The 15264-nt window shown below is 36.1% G+C and overlaps 2 protein-coding genes across 5 annotated transcripts; one reads left to right on the top strand and one right to left on the bottom strand.

Annotated features, from left to right (window-relative positions):
• LOC109225501 (F-box/FBD/LRR-repeat protein At1g13570-like) lies at window positions 1737-4757 on the bottom strand. Of its 3 annotated transcripts, none has more exons than XM_019390182.1 (4): window positions 4636-4757; window positions 2713-3549; window positions 2456-2617; window positions 1737-2369 (listed from the first exon to the last, which is right to left on the bottom strand). In XM_019390182.1, exons 2-4 carry the CDS (start codon window positions 3526-3528, stop codon window positions 2085-2087), a joined length of 1263 nt encoding a protein of 420 aa, XP_019245727.1. In that variant the 5' UTR covers window positions 3529-3549; window positions 4636-4757; the 3' UTR covers window positions 1737-2084. The 3 variants fall into 3 exon arrangements, with proteins under 3 accessions (XP_019245727.1, XP_019245726.1, XP_019245728.1); XM_019390181.1 differs by lacking the exon at window positions 4636-4757 and adding an exon at window positions 3923-4610; XM_019390183.1 differs by lacking the exons at window positions 2456-2617; window positions 4636-4757 and adding an exon at window positions 3923-4612.
• Window positions 6196-9567, top strand: LOC109225500 (F-box/FBD/LRR-repeat protein At1g13570-like). 2 transcript variants are annotated; one of them, XM_019390179.1, is made up of 4 exons: window positions 6196-6308; window positions 7719-8520; window positions 8616-8762; window positions 9046-9567. In XM_019390179.1, the coding sequence occupies exons 2-4, from the start codon at window positions 7735-7737 to the stop codon at window positions 9301-9303; spliced, it is 1191 nt and encodes a 396-aa protein (XP_019245724.1). In that variant the 5' UTR covers window positions 6196-6308; window positions 7719-7734; the 3' UTR covers window positions 9304-9567. The 2 variants fall into 2 exon arrangements, with proteins under 2 accessions (XP_019245724.1, XP_019245725.1); XM_019390180.1 differs by lacking the exon at window positions 6196-6308 and adding an exon at window positions 7423-7509.

Below are 15264 nucleotides of genomic sequence, written 5' to 3'. Positions count from 1 at the left end.
TAGCTATTTTTTGATTACTGATCAAAAATTGGCTAGCCCGTACTATTTTCAATAGGGAAAGAAACTTAGGTTTACTCAAAACGCATGACTAATGGCAGTGAGATATTCTCATACTCCATAGTCCATACTCCATACTACTATAAACAAATGGAAGTCTTCCATTTTTATCCCTAACCTTTCTCGTTTGTTTGTCTCTTGTACTTTTTTAAAAATAGAATTTCCTTAGATAAAATTATTTTTTATTTTTCTAAAATTTAAAATTTTAAACTCCACTAAATTTGAATTGTTAATTTTTATTTGAACTAAATGTAATTTTTTTAAATATTTAGGACTTTAAAATTCCATTAAAATTGTATTACTGTATACTTTTACACACCCGTTTTCTTTAATCCTCAGAAAGTTTTCCTTTTTAATGGACTTTACAATCATTGATTAGCCAGACGAGTGAGTTCCAAAAATAGAAGAATTAATTCAAATAGCCGTTCATCTAATCTCTTAAACTAAAACTAGTCGGTGGATATATAACATATGTGTAATTCATTTATAATATATGTATAATTATGTATAATCAATGTATAATCTCTATATATACCAGCTAGAAAAAGTAAACACTGAATCTGACCGGTTGTTTGTGTAACAACCCAATGGTTATAACAAAAAGAAAATGATGTATTTCTTAATTTTCTTGCATTATTTGTTAATTGTGATCTTTTTGTATACAGCCTAATTCTCAAGATGAGAATTTATGAGCCATTCGTGGTATACTTATTTTGCCCGCAGAGAAAAAAAGCTCTACAATTCTTAGTTTGCATCTTCTTTTGTATGTACGTCTTTAAGAAGTACTTTTGAAAATTGATCTCTGTCTCCAAAACTAGAAAAAAAAAAAAATAACAAAGTAAAAGGCTTATAACTTATTTGGTCAAGCTGCAAATTAACTTATTTTGAGAAGTACTTTTTTTCAAAAGTACTTTTGGTAAGACGCAATTTGTGTTTAGCTAATCAATTTAAAAAACACTTCTGAATAGCACTAAGAGGTTGTTTTGGTAGAGTGCATTAGAGAAAATAATACATGCATTTGTGTATTAATAATACCTTGTTTGGTATACTTTTTCAACATATGTATAACTAATACAAGCATTAGTTATACACCTATTTGATATTATCCTGTGTATAGCTAATGCATAGCAAACCATGATAATAGCAATATCAAGGCTATTAATACATGCATTAGCATAGTTAAAGATAAAATTATCTTAAAGTCCCTTAAAACTAAAGAATATGGAGGACATTTTTGTAAGCAACTAATTTTCTTAAAAATTATGCAATGCATTTTAATTTTTAATACACCACACCAAACAATGGATAAGAAATAACCTCTGCATAACTAATGCTTGCATTACTAACCCATACATTACCAATTCCTCCATTACTAATAAACCCTATTCAGCACTTCTTATACCAGACGACCCTTAGTGTTTGGCCAAGCTTTTAAAAACTGTATTTTTCTCAAAACTGCTTTTCAAAAAAGTGTTTTGAAGACAAGCTACTTTTTTCTATTTTTTCAAAACCTCTTCTGCTTCTACTCAACATCATTTTCATCTTATGTTCTAGAGAACAAGTATCAAAACTGTTTTATATTAAACCTTTATATGTAAAAGGTACTTGAGAATCAGGCATCATTGAAGAGTAAAGAAAAAAACCAATACAGCAAATAGGAATCTATGAACAAAGTGTTCTGTCATAAAATAGTTTAATATAGAACATATGCAAACAACTGAGAAATGCATACAAGGTTATTCTCCACATCAACCTTGTATTCTGCATAGTTAGACAGACAAATAGCATTACATCCATTATTGTGGTCGGGGAAGGGCCGGACCACAAATGTCTATTGTACGCAACCTTACCCTGAAAAATCCTTAACAAGTAATGACAATGTTATTACAGCACAAACTAATTGAAACATCCATCCAGCAATGCCATGTTCTGAAACAGATACGGCATGGGAAAACACTGTTCTACTGCTACATCAACATTTGTTTCTCTTTTCAATGTTAATTTCTAAGTTAAAGATCCTAATATATTTAATCTACATAGACTACTTCTGCTTTAGGTGATGCATGTGAAAATTTTGATATCTCAGCGAAAACTTGTAATCTTGTGTCAAGAGGTTCATCATCTAGAAACTGTCGATCGATTAGCATTCTCACCAACACTGGGGAGTTGGCTAACAAAAGCTTGATAAGCTGCATCTCAGACGTGCTTCCTGTACAGAGTTCTATCTTAACTTCCCTTAGGTGATTAAATGTCACGTTTGACAAATGTTTGAGTTCAAGGGATTCCTCATAACCACTATCTTCATTGTCAACCTAAAAAAGATAACAACAAGGCAACTCTCAGATTATTGAGGATCTAAGAAATACGAAAAATAGTCACTAAATAAGAAAGAAAGAACCTGTATTTCGAGATATTCTAAACATGGGAAGCTTCTTATCAAGAAAAGAGCAAATGAGAGCTTATATGAATCTATCAGCATAATATGAGGCAGGTAAAATCGTTTGACGCTGTTAAGAACAAAGGGAAGCCTTGTTGGTGCTTCATTGTAATCATCATAGAACTAGGAAAAAGATAACCAAAATTCAAGATGAGTCAGCCCAAAAGAAGTTCAATCTGCTAAAGTGCATAACAATGAAGTCATGAAGTAACACCTACCATGGTATTGGAGAAGTCCAAGCGGAGGTGCTCAAGAGCAGAACAAGACTCGAAAACCTTTGCAAAATCAAGATTCTCTGCCCTCATATCGTCACCTGCCAGAGATACTTTTACCAGAAGAGGGACATTCTTTAAGCAGATAAAACTTATATCGCCTCTGAAATTAAACGATCTCAACATTGGGGCATTAATTTCAATAATGCTTAAAATTTCTGGGATATTCAGAATCAACCTCTTAAGCACCGGACAACGAGATATTAAACTTTCGAGCAATACAGAAGAAATTTTGACATTGCGTAGTTCCAAGCTGGTTAACATATCAAATCCTTGAAAGGCCGATGGAGGATGAATTAAACAGTTACGAAGAGTTAGATGCCTCAGCTGCGAACAAGTGAACAGTGAAGAAGGCAATTTGTATAGCATTTTCCACGAAAGGTCAAGAACAAGATGTTGAATGTCTTTCCTAGAGAGGAAAGAGATGAAGTTACCTATGTCAGGACAATTTTCTAGAAAACCAATGTTAAGGGTAAACTTAGTAATGGGTCCTTCATGAAGGGACAAAAGCTGGTAGATAATCTTTGTAAATTTGACTGTAGGGTTTAGTAAATCTTTTTTTGTTACCCACAGAGATGAATCAAGCGTCAACTTTGTAAGTCTACACCAGTGATACCTCCATTTCTTCGATAAGATGCTAGTCCTCACAACATCTTTACAAGGCAAACACATCAGAATGACATCGATTACATTATCAGGAAGGTCGCTAAGGACGTCAGGAGGTAAACTTCGACAATACTTTCTTCTCTTAGGAGGCATCATATAACAATAATCGCCAAGAACCTGCAGAAATCAAGCAATTATACGAAGTAAGGAATACCCAAACTACTTGGATAGAACGGCTATACACACGGTCAAATCAACATAAGAAATAAAGGTGCATTCTAGTTGAAACTAGTCAATTATGTCCTTTTATTATATATATTATACCGATATTCCAACTTGCCTTGAGATACCTATATTGGTACCATGACGGCGTGCATATGGACCAATAAAAAAATCCATGTAACATCGCTTAATATTCATTAATTGTTTTCCTACGACAAGAACAAAGAGCCTTGGCGTAACTCGTAAACTTGCTATCATGAAACAAGGAGGTCATGGATTCGAGCCATAGAAACAGCCTATTGCAGAAATGTAGGGTAAGGCTGCTTACAATAGACATTCGGTAACCACAGGATGATCCACAAGAAAGGTGACATGATTTGAACTTGTGGCCGGCCCGCCCTGACCTGCTGGTTTGGGTGGCTGGGTTAGCACCCCTCGTCGGCTTGATCTATGCCGGCTGTCAGAATCAAACGAAGGGCGAACGACCATTCAATTCATTAAGGGGTATAGCGGCACCCTCGCCCGGTGCCATTTCCGGACCTAGTAGCAGATGGGTGGGCCGTGCCTAAATTCAGTCTGGACCAGACTCCCTTATGGTCTGGCCCTTCCCCGGACCCCGGGCGGAGCTCCTGAGCTGCCTTTTTTTTTCTCTTCTACAGCAAGAACAACTTCCATTTCATAGAATACATTTTGAAGGTTCAAAGGAAAATTTCAAATGTATAGAAACCCATAATCAACTTTTATCAACCATCATTACTAACAATAATGAGAAGAAAAAAAATATTACTAATATACAAAATTTGGTCAGTTTTTAACTCATAAATAATCATAAGAAGCAGTTTTTGCTAGATCAGAACATCAAATTAGTAGCTTTACTATATAACTTCAGCTAGCATACAACAATTGCAACTACTATTGAATGTTGTAAACACACATACCCGAGAAAACAACATTCTAAAATGAGTACAAAAAAAAGGATAATATCATCCAAAAGGGAAAGTGATGATTTAAAATAGTAATAAAGAAAAGAAGAGAGATAACCTTATGAGTGGCTTCAGCACTTAAGTTTTATTTGTTCAAGTCATGAGTCTCTCAATCTAGGGGTTTTAGAGGAGAGAGAAGATGGGTTTTAGAGGAGAGAGAAGAATTGGGGAAAACAGCAGTAGAGTAAAGTTAAAGGGAATGTTTGGTTACCCTTATAAGAAAGAATGGACCACGTTTACAGCTTGTTTGGATTATTAACACATGTTATTTTGTATTGTACTGTATTATATTATTTGACGAATATAATATTAAGATACATTATATCGTTCATTATTATTTTATAATATTACAGATCAATAAGATGAAAAATAAACTTATGATATTACTAAAAAAATATGAAATAAAATTATTACTTATATAAAAAGTAGAATAAATAATAAAATATATAATTATTAAAAAAGGTAAGTGTTTGCAACTAATTTTTAACATATGAAAAACAAATTGCAACCACAAAACAATAACGTGATTTTATTGATAAACATTGCGGGTTATAACTCTGTTTGTTACTTTGATTCTTGTCTCCTGATTATCTCCGTGATTCGAGAGCTGAAGCCACGTATTTCTCGAATGTAGACCTCCTGGGGATGTATTTGATCTCCAACTTCTTGAACTATTTGATTGTCAAGAAGTATTTGGCCATATTTTGATCTCTTTGTGAATATCCCAAGAGTTTATTGGATTTTGAGATCATCTCCATTTTTGAGTTAGGGTTAGGGTGTGCCAATTTGTTTGCAACGTCTTGTCTCGCTGGGCGTGCCAATTTGTTTGCAACTACTTTTCAATATATGAAGAATAAAATGCAACCACAAAAGAATAAAGTAATTTTATTGATAAACAATGCGGGTACAATTCTGTTTATCCCTTGATTCTTTCCCCCGCTTTATTCTACTTGATTCGAGGGCCTTAGCGGCGTATTTCTCGAACGTAGGACTTTAAGAAAGACATATTTGACATGTCTTTGATCTCTTAATGAATACTCCAAGAGTTTCATGGAATTTCGGAGATCTCATATTTGATCTCTTTGTGCATATTTCGAGAGTTTATGGAATTGTTGAGATTGTCTTTGGAGAAAATATATAGCCTTATTTATAGGCATGAATTAGGGTTAGGGTGGAGTAGCCACCAAGTAACTCTAATAGACTCCTAATATTTCAAGAGTTGTCTTGAATTTAAGATTTATCTTGATCTGTTAAAATTTTAGTGTCTACAGACGATAGAAAAAACAAAGTAATGATGCTACCATACCAAATCTTAAATCTATCATTTCATAAAGTGATATTTTTCGTTATTACATAACGATGAATATAATAATACCATACAATAAAATTTAACTACAATCAAAAACAAATATTATATTTAAAATAATAATAAATATACTCCAATCGATAACAACCATCCAGACAAGTTGTTAGAAAATTCTTTGATTTTTTTTTTCTTTTTTACTCCCACAGTAGTTATCGAAATTTGTAAAAAGTAAACATTGTGGCCAAGAGCTGAAGCAGGACATAGTAAAAAGCAGATTAGCTCCAAAAATTTGCCACGCATTGGACACGTGGTCACAAATTAAGTCCATTTGTTCATCTTCCTTTCAAGTAAAAGCTGAAGCAGTACACAAGTAGGTTTCCCAGAGAAAAAGGCAGATCCCATCATCAACAAAATCTTCTTGCTTGGTTAGTTTAAAATTTTCTTCCCATTATTTTGTTATTTTTTTTTCCTATCGGGTGTATTGGAGCTCAATTATATTCGGATTTGCGCCGCGCAATGTTCCATTTGGGAAAGCTCTTTTTTTCTATACCACCTCGAACCGGACCTCTGGTTAAGGAAATAACAGTCCTATCCACTGCACCACATCTTCTGTCTCATACTCTGTTTTAGTTGTTGTTTCCCTTGGATATGCACATGTCTATAAAGAAATATTCATTTTGGAAGCAAATAATTAGAGACAAGTATAATATGAAAATTAAAGCGTTAGACTAATAGTCTGAAATATGGGTAAGTTAATCCAAACACCATGAGATACAAAGAGTTCTTTCCCCACTTAAAACGGTGATGCCTTGGCTAGCTTTTGCTCCTTAACTTTTTCTTGGGCACTTGTAAACTCTATCCATTACATTAATATTTATACATATAGAAAGAAATCACCTAAGTCTAGATTTGAACCTAGTCTGCTATGGTTTTAGGTCCATCTTCATTAACCGATAGGCTATACCCTTTTGTAAGGAACGCATAAGGAAACATAAGTAGATCTTCAACAATAACATTTTCGGTGTAATTCCACAAGTGAGGTCTGTGGAGGGTTGCGTCTACGTAGGTAGACCTTTTTCCTACCTCGTGGGTAGAGAGGCTCTTTCCAGAGTCTCGAAGGACAAAATGAAAAGGAGCAGTAGCAATAAGCAATAACAATATCGATACAGAAACAATATTGATATAACTCTAGAAAAAAAAAAGACTACAAGACTCATACCCTCCTAGTTAGGGTTATGTGGTTATTAAGCTGAAGTTGTGTCATGTCCCGCCTAATCACCTCACCTTAATCACGCTGATACTTCTTAGGCCTACCTCTACCTCTCCTCGTGCCTACCACAGCCAATCTCTCATAAGTAGATCTTCCTTCACCAAAAATCTTAAGTCTTGGTAAGCTGAATTTTTTTTATAAATTGCTTTTAGGTGATTACGTTACATTTCCTCCATTGGTAATTTAATACAATTCAACTTGATACTTAATAAATACTAAGGTAAGTATTAAGTTATTGGAAATCTAATAGTAGCTGATTTGCTGCAAAAGTGTGAACAGCTGCTGAGCTGCTTTTAAGAGTGAAAATTACCAGATGCTGGTCAAATATTTGAAGCTTATTAGCGGCAAAAGACAATGTGATTCTCATATGTGTTGTTTTGAATTTTACTTTCCAATAACAAATCTATATAATCCACTGTATTCTTGAATTATTATTGGAAAGGTGTTGTTGCTCTAAAGAATGCAATTTATAGATATCAGGAGGAGATGGATGAGTGTCATTTGTGTACTATATGCAGATGATTTGAAAATTACTTACCTTTGTGTTCTTGTTTATTTTCTGCAGATTTCTCTTGGCGTTTATGATGCCACCTAGGACTACCGATCTACCTGAGAATGTTGTCAATGCCATTCTGATGCGTTTGCCTTTGCGTGATGCGGTGAGGACGAGCATCTTATCAAAGAAATGGAGGTATAACTGGTGCAGACTTCCACAGTTGACACTTGATGATAAACTTTGGAAGACGACAGATAACTTTCCATCCCCTTCTATTAAGTTTGCAAGCATTATGTACAACATTTTGACCCTTCATTGTGGACCAGTTACTAAGTTTACCCTCTCCATGTCTGAACTGAAAAAGTATCCTCAGATTCGCAGCTTGATATATTTCCTCTCTAGGAACGGCATTGAACATCTTGTTCTTCAATTTTCGGAGTGGAACCGATACAAATTGCCTCCATCATTTTTCATGTATTCGCAGTTGAGGCATTTGACACTCCAAAATTGTTTAATATGTCCTCCACCAGCCTTCAAAGGATTTGATATGTTAATTAGTTTGGAACTGTGTTATGTCTCAATTTCCTCTAAGTCACTAGAAAGTTTAATCTCTTGTAGCCCGTTTCTTGAGAATTTAGAATTGAAAATCTCAGATACTGTAAACCACATTCAAATTAAAGCTCCCATTTTGAGATCCTTCGACTTCTCAGGCTGTATAAAACTTATTTCCTTAAACAATGTTCCTCTTCTTGCTAAGCTCTCTCTTTTGTATGGAGAATCTTTTGAGGAATCAGAAAAATGCGATCTTGACAAATTTTTTCAGTCACATCATGCTCTTGAGCATCTCCACTTGGAATACGGGAGTGTCCAGGTAAGTGTTGCTTTAGAACTTCATTGTAATGCATTTTAATGGAATGTACCATCTTTTGGGATTTGAGTCATCTTGATTTTTTGTTTTATTTGTAGTTCTTGGTTGCTGAAGTACCAAGAAGGCTTTCCGTTTCTCTTATCCATCTTAAACGTCTTTGCGTATTTCTGGATGGACTAGACGATCTTTCCTGTGCTCTTTGCTTGCTGCGAAGCTCCCCATATTTACAAGATCTTGATGTGAAGGTTATTAATGATGTTTATATTTCTCTTTTTCTTTTGTAATTGGTAAAGTTGCCTCCATGTAACTAGGAGGTCACAGGTTCGAGCCGTGGAAACGCGCTCTTGCAGAAATGTAGGGTAATGCTGCGTACAATAGACCCTTGTGGTCCAGCCTTTTCTCCGGACGCCACATATAGCGGGAGCTTAGTGCACCGCCCTGCCCTTTTCTTTTCTTTTCTTTTGTATGTAATGACGGCTTCCTTATTTTCATACTCATTAGATCTTCAATCTTCTTAATCTTTCTTAGGTATCTATGGATGAGTCTGATGATGAAGCTGATGACATTTCTACAAGCTTTTCAGATGTGACATTGAATCATGTTAGGACGGTTAAAGTTAAAGGAATAACAGGCACAAAGCTTGATATGCAGCTTATCAAGCTTCTATTGGCCAAATCTCCGATGCTGGTGAGAATGCTGATTGAGCCAGACCTATATTGGGTAAACAAAGAAAAAGGAGCTGAGATACTTGCACAGTTATCAACATTTTCAGCGGGCATCGCGTAAAGCTGAAATTGTATGTCAGCTGGAAAGGGAATGGAATTGAGTCAGGAGAATGCAATATTATATGGATGTCTTTTGTCTGGTAGAGAGTAGTATTTCTGTGACTTGGATATGAACCTAAACTTTGGCTGTTTATTTTCTGTGTTGGTTTGGTTCTCTACCTTGCCTCTTTCTCCCAGCTAGGGGTAAGGTTTGTGTACACACTAGCCTTTTCAGACCCCACTTGTCGGATTATACTGGGTATGAATATGTTGTTTTTGTTGGTGGTGGTGGTTTGGTTCTCTACGATAGGAAAAATCCCTTTAGCGGTTTCTCCTAACAAAGTCTATTCCTGTAATGTAACAATTTGGTAACAGGCCCGACTAAGCTTTTGTTTGCCGAGTCCCCAGTGTCGGAGGCGGAGCCAAAAATTAAAGTTTATGGGTTCTGAAATACTTATTGAACCCATTGCTTGTTTAGTTACTGGGTTCGTAATTAAAAATTTATACATATTTAATGGATTTTTTAATACAAATACCAGATCTAAGTAAAAGCTACTGGGTTCGGGCGTCGCCCGAATCCATACCTACTTCTCTAGCTCCGCCTCTGCCCAGTGTTGGTGAGATTGCTAATCTATACATGGCTTCTAGATGATAAACCTCTTCACACAAGATTAAAATTACTCGCTGAGCTATCAAAATATCGGTCCTGATTTTTCCTTCATCTTATTAAAATAACGCAAAACTTGGTGTTACTACTACATCGATATTTGTTTCTCTCTTATTCAATTTTAACTTCCATAACATTTCAACCAAACTTCATGATTTGATTAAATCTACACGTTCATAAAATTTTACGTAGACTACTTCTTGCTTTAGATGATGCACGCAAAAATCTTTGATACCTCAGTGAATATTTTGGTCTAATACTTCCATCTTCATTGATGAGTAAGCTTTTCATGGCCAATAATTTGAAAGCTTGCGCCATATCTTATCCCACTGCTTATCCTTTCAATCGATTACGGGTCGTTTGGTTGGGAAACATCTGATTTCGGGATTAATTCTCCTATAATTATTTTTGGAACCCCAGGAAATTTCATTGCGGCTATGGCCTCTGTTGTGAGCACTTTGTGATGAGCACTCTGTGCGCACTGGATAAACCCCTACTATATAATAGCATACAAACCACACATGGGATATAAACTGCACTAGGCAAGTCTTGTGTGGCAGGCTCGACCCATAAGGCATAGAGGGGAGATCGATCCCAGGTCATCTACATGGATGACCGCCCTTCAAACCAACTGGGCCATCCCCGAAGGGATTATCCTGTAATTATTATCCCACCCTTTCATAGGGATAAAAATAACACTACAACTCTAGGATAACTAATCCCGTTACACTACAATTTTATTCTATTCAAACATGGGATAAACTCACTTTAAATTTAATCTCAAAATTAATTATTCTTATCCCTTGTACCAACTGAGCCCTTAATCTCTTAGTTTGTCTATAATTGTTTTTAGGCAGAATAGGTAAAGACCCCCCTAAACTTGATACTTTTTAATGAGTGTACACATTAACTATACGGGATTTTAATTACCCCCCTATGCTTACTTTTTCGCATTTTATTACCCCCCTAACCTGCCACATGGCAGTTTAAGTTTGTCCAAATGGCTGAGTGCGCGTGGGGAGATATTTTTTGCCACATCAGTTGAATATTTACCATCTCTAACGGTAATATTCTCCCCCAACGGTAACAACCCCTATTTATTGGCTTCTTATCCTCTTCTTCAGCAACAAACTTCTCACAATATTTGTCCAGCCAAATTTCATATCCCCCTAACAGTTTGGCTCTTAGTTTTTGCCCAAATAATATCTATTTTTTCAATAGCTGGAAGATAGAATATGAATGTTCTTTGTAGATGTGGCAAGCCAACTCCTTTAAAAGTTGCGTGGACTACTGCAAATCCTGGGAGACGATTCTTTGGATGTAGTCTTTATCCCAAGGCAAATTCTTGTCGATTTTTTCAGTGGTATGAACCTCCATTTCCGGAGCAAGCAAACATTGTTATTTCTGGGTTGTTGAAGAAGACTAACAAACTATCGGAGAGGGAAAGAATGCTAAAGTTTCTTGCTAAAGTTTCTACTATTTTTCAGTTTACTTTTGAATCTGGTTTTGTTCATGTACAAATAGATAAACAGCTATTTGATAGTATGTAATAGTAGTTAAGCAATATGATATGCTGTTCGACACTGCTATCCACATAAACAACCAATCACAATCACAACATTTTGTTAGCATGACTGGTAATTTGACAAAGAGAGTCGTAATTTAACATCTAACAATAGAGTTAACCTATGTTGTCCATATACAGCTAAACATACACATGACAAACAAGTCCACAAAATAAAGTTTAGTACCAGCATAAGTATCCACAAAAGACAGACATCCCATGAATTCAACCAAAACAGCCACCCCATGAATTCAACAAAAAAAAAAGAGTCTAGTATATCAAATACTACATCCAAACAGTATCGAAATTCAAGTGGTCTTCTTGGAGGGAGATTTTGCCATAACCTTAGATCTTGTTTGTATTCCGCCGGATTGGGACCTTGTCCTGATTCTAGCCATTGCAGCTTGGACTTGAAGTTGTCTTTGAGTCACAGCTTCCTTCCCTTTCCATTTCAAACCTTTAGAGGCTTATATCCAATATCACCAGTAACATGGCTAGAATCAATCAAAAGGGCCAGTACAAACCTTTCTTGCTGTAGGCAAACCTTGCTGATAACATTCAAACCAAAAGATATATTTTAAAGTTAGACAATAAAATATGCCTAAAATGTAAGGACAAAATAAAAATACATACACTTACATTAATACATGTAAAACCAGATTGTGCAACAAATATACCATGCCCTTGAAGCCTAGGCTTCTTGTAGTGGCTTCTTGCCCCCCNNACCACCATCGTCCTTGAACGCCGTACGGCCTCTTGTAGTCGGCTTCTTCCGACCCCCCCCCCCCCAGATTTTTCCTCAGTACTTGTAGATGCCTTACTTGTAGATGCATTGTCAGATTCCTTTCTGCCTCTCTTTTGTGAATTTTTTGTTGTTGATTGTTGTGAGCAATTAGTAGTCTATTAATATGAGAAAATGATGAATTAGCTCTTAGATAACTAAGAAGATAGTAATAAAGGAAGAAGGTAGGAAGGTACCTCTTGATTACTTTTTGGTCTTGTTGGACAACTCCTCATATTGTGAGTACTTGCTTTGCAAATGGAGCATGTCATAGTTATTCCCTTCTTTGATAATTTTGCAGCCCTTTTTATTTCTCCAACTTCCTTTCTTCTATTTTTTCTTGGCCTTCCAGGGGAAAATTTTATTTTGTGTCTCATACAACTTACACTAGTTGTATGAGGCAACTTTTTATCTCACGGTTTTGTGGACCCAGAATTCTGTGGACCCAGCAATGTAAGATTGGGGTCCACATTTTTGTGAGACAAAATGGAGCCTCATACAACTAGTGTCAGTTGTATGAGACACAAAATAAAACTTCTCGCCTTCCAGGCATGTTTTGAACTGGAGGAGGTAATACCTTGGGGTTACTACTTTCTGGCCACATTATCATGTTGGGAACAGGTTGTATGAAATGTGAATATGCCTTCATGTAGGTTTCTTTCCTGTACCAATGTACAATATGCTCTGAAGGATCAAGTCTCTTGAAGTGCATTGATGTTATAGCATGTGCACATGGAATGCCTTTAAGTTCCCAAGACCTGCAACTACAATAACCTGTTCTTAAATCCACAATGAACTTGCACGGACCATCTTTGAGTTCAAATCCAGTATCTCCATTAAACATGAAGTCAACCCTCATTGACCTTTCAACATTAGTATTGAACACCATCATGGCATTTAACAACCAAGGACAACCAGTTCTGCATTTAACTCTGACTCTATGGGGCTCATTGGGATCTTTAACTAGTTGAATACCTTTCTTTATAGCATACTTGGTAACTGCTTCTCTAAATTCCTTCACATTCTCAAATACCATCCCTAATTGCCAAGTAACAACTTTGACAGAAGGATCATAAACCACTATATTTGTTTTTTCCTTCCCCTTAACTGTCCCATATCATCTACATCATCATCAGATACAGGATCACCCTCCCCTTCAAGATCTGATTCAGATTCAAAACTATCTGCATCTGAACTATCAAAGTAAGGCTCATCATCACCTCCTAATTTGTCTCTCATATTTTTTTTGGGCTGATCTATGTTCTCATAACCTTCATCAACTCCAACTTCACCTAAAAATCCATCAGGTTTTTCCTTCCTAAGTTTTCTTCTATTCTTTTGTCTATATTTCTTCAGATCTTCCTTAACAACCCTCAACTCTTCATGGACATCACTTCCATAATCAAATGACCTCTCAGATTCATCATCAGATGTTGGTTCTACTTGTTGAGAATCAGCAGCAGCAACAGCTTCCTCTTCCTCTGAGGAGGAAGTCCAATCTATGCTTGAATCCTCTTCTTGAGTGGTATTCAAAGGAGTAGGTAACCCTATTTCTTCTTCTTCTCCAACTGGTTCTACTTGTTGAGAATCAGTAGTAGTGTCTACTAGACCATGAGAAGCAGCATCAATAGATTCTTCTTTCTCTGAAGAGGAAGTCCAATCTATGGGTGAATCCTCTTCTTGAGTGGTATTCAAAGGAGTTGGTAGCCCTAGATGTGGATTTGCAGCAGTAGCATTTAAAGGAGGACCACAGGAAACAAAAGATTCCCCATTGTCTTGTTGTGTGCTAGAAGATGCATTAAAAGGCTCACCCACGTGGCTTATTTGGCTACCCCCTATAGCATCCACCTCTTCAAATTGTGAGTCAGAAGAGACAAAAATTTCTATTGTGTCCCCATTGTTTAATAACATAGCAAAGTCCATTAATCCTTGTCCTTTGTTAATTCAACCAAACTGCCACCCTTAGCACTCATAATATAAGTTTTTCCTAACTTTGTAATCCCAAAACCCTTAGCATAATCAACTAACTCTGGTATTGACAAGTGGTCACAGTCGACATTAGTCACATGTTCAACCCTACCCCCAACATATAGAGGTCCTACCTCACTCACCAATATCCCACCAATTTTCCATCTCAGATTCAGATACTTAGTATCCATGAGACCCTACACAACAGTAAGAAAAAGGAAAAACAACTCATCAAGACAGAAGTTTGAACAATTATATATAGAAGATTACAACTTCGGTACAGACCCCCAAAAATCAACAAACAAACAGCAAACCCCTAATTTTACCCCAATCAACTTGCATGCAAAAGTCACAATCAATATAAAACCCCTGATTTTACCCTAACAGAAAGAGAAACACATACCTTCAAACTCAAAGTGAAAACAGCTGAAAAATTGGCGATAATCACAGATACACAGTAGATTTTAGCTCCTCCACAGTAGCTTTTACCAGCACCTCAACGGAGAACACTATCGACTCACAAAATCTAGCTCAAGAACACACGATCGTCTCTGCCATTGATGATGGGAGTGAAGTGGTGAACCCTAGTTTTCAAAGTTATCGATCAAATGAACGATGGTAAAAGGGATGGGTTAAAATTTGAGGGATTAATTTTAAGGTGGGTCGATTTTTTATTTGGATACCCGTATTAATCCAATGTGTACAGCCATATCAGCAAGCAATACACATATACAGCGCGTGTATACACGATAGAGAGGTTTACTAAGTTAGGGGGTAATAAAATGCGAAAAAGTAAGCAAGGAGTAATTAAAATCCCGTATAGATAAGATGTACAATCATTAAAAAATATCAAGTTTAGGGGGTGTTTACCTATTCTGCCTTGTTTTTATTTTTCTTGCTTTCGTTAAGGAAATTTTCCCTTTTTATTTTATAACAAAACTGTATTTTAACTAAGAAACCGTTTTTTAGCCTGTGAGTACGGTGCACTTGACCGCGTATGATT

This window comes from Nicotiana attenuata, chromosome 5, assembly GCF_001879085.1.
Source record: "Nicotiana attenuata strain UT chromosome 5, NIATTr2, whole genome shotgun sequence".
NCBI classification, from domain to species: Eukaryota; Viridiplantae; Streptophyta; class Magnoliopsida; order Solanales; family Solanaceae; genus Nicotiana; species Nicotiana attenuata.
This window is presented reverse-complemented; position numbering and strand designations above follow the sequence as displayed.

Coding starts and splice junctions, on each gene's coding strand:
- LOC109225501 (XM_019390181.1), bottom strand. Junction 2,618..2,712: donor TGGACTTCTCCAATACCATG/GTAGGTGTTACT, acceptor TCTTTTTCCTAG/TTCTATGATGATTACAATGA. Junction 2,370..2,455: donor TAGAATATCTCGAAATACAG/GTTCTTTCTTTC, acceptor TATCTTTTTTAG/GTTGACAATGAAGATAGTGG.
- LOC109225500 (XM_019390179.1), top strand. CDS start 7,735: ATGATGCCACCTAGGACTACCGATCTACCTGAGAATGTTGTCAATGCC. Junction 8,521..8,615: donor TGGAATACGGGAGTGTCCAG/GTAAGTGTTGCT, acceptor TTTTATTTGTAG/TTCTTGGTTGCTGAAGTACC. Junction 8,763..9,045: donor TACAAGATCTTGATGTGAAG/GTTATTAATGAT, acceptor AATCTTTCTTAG/GTATCTATGGATGAGTCTGA.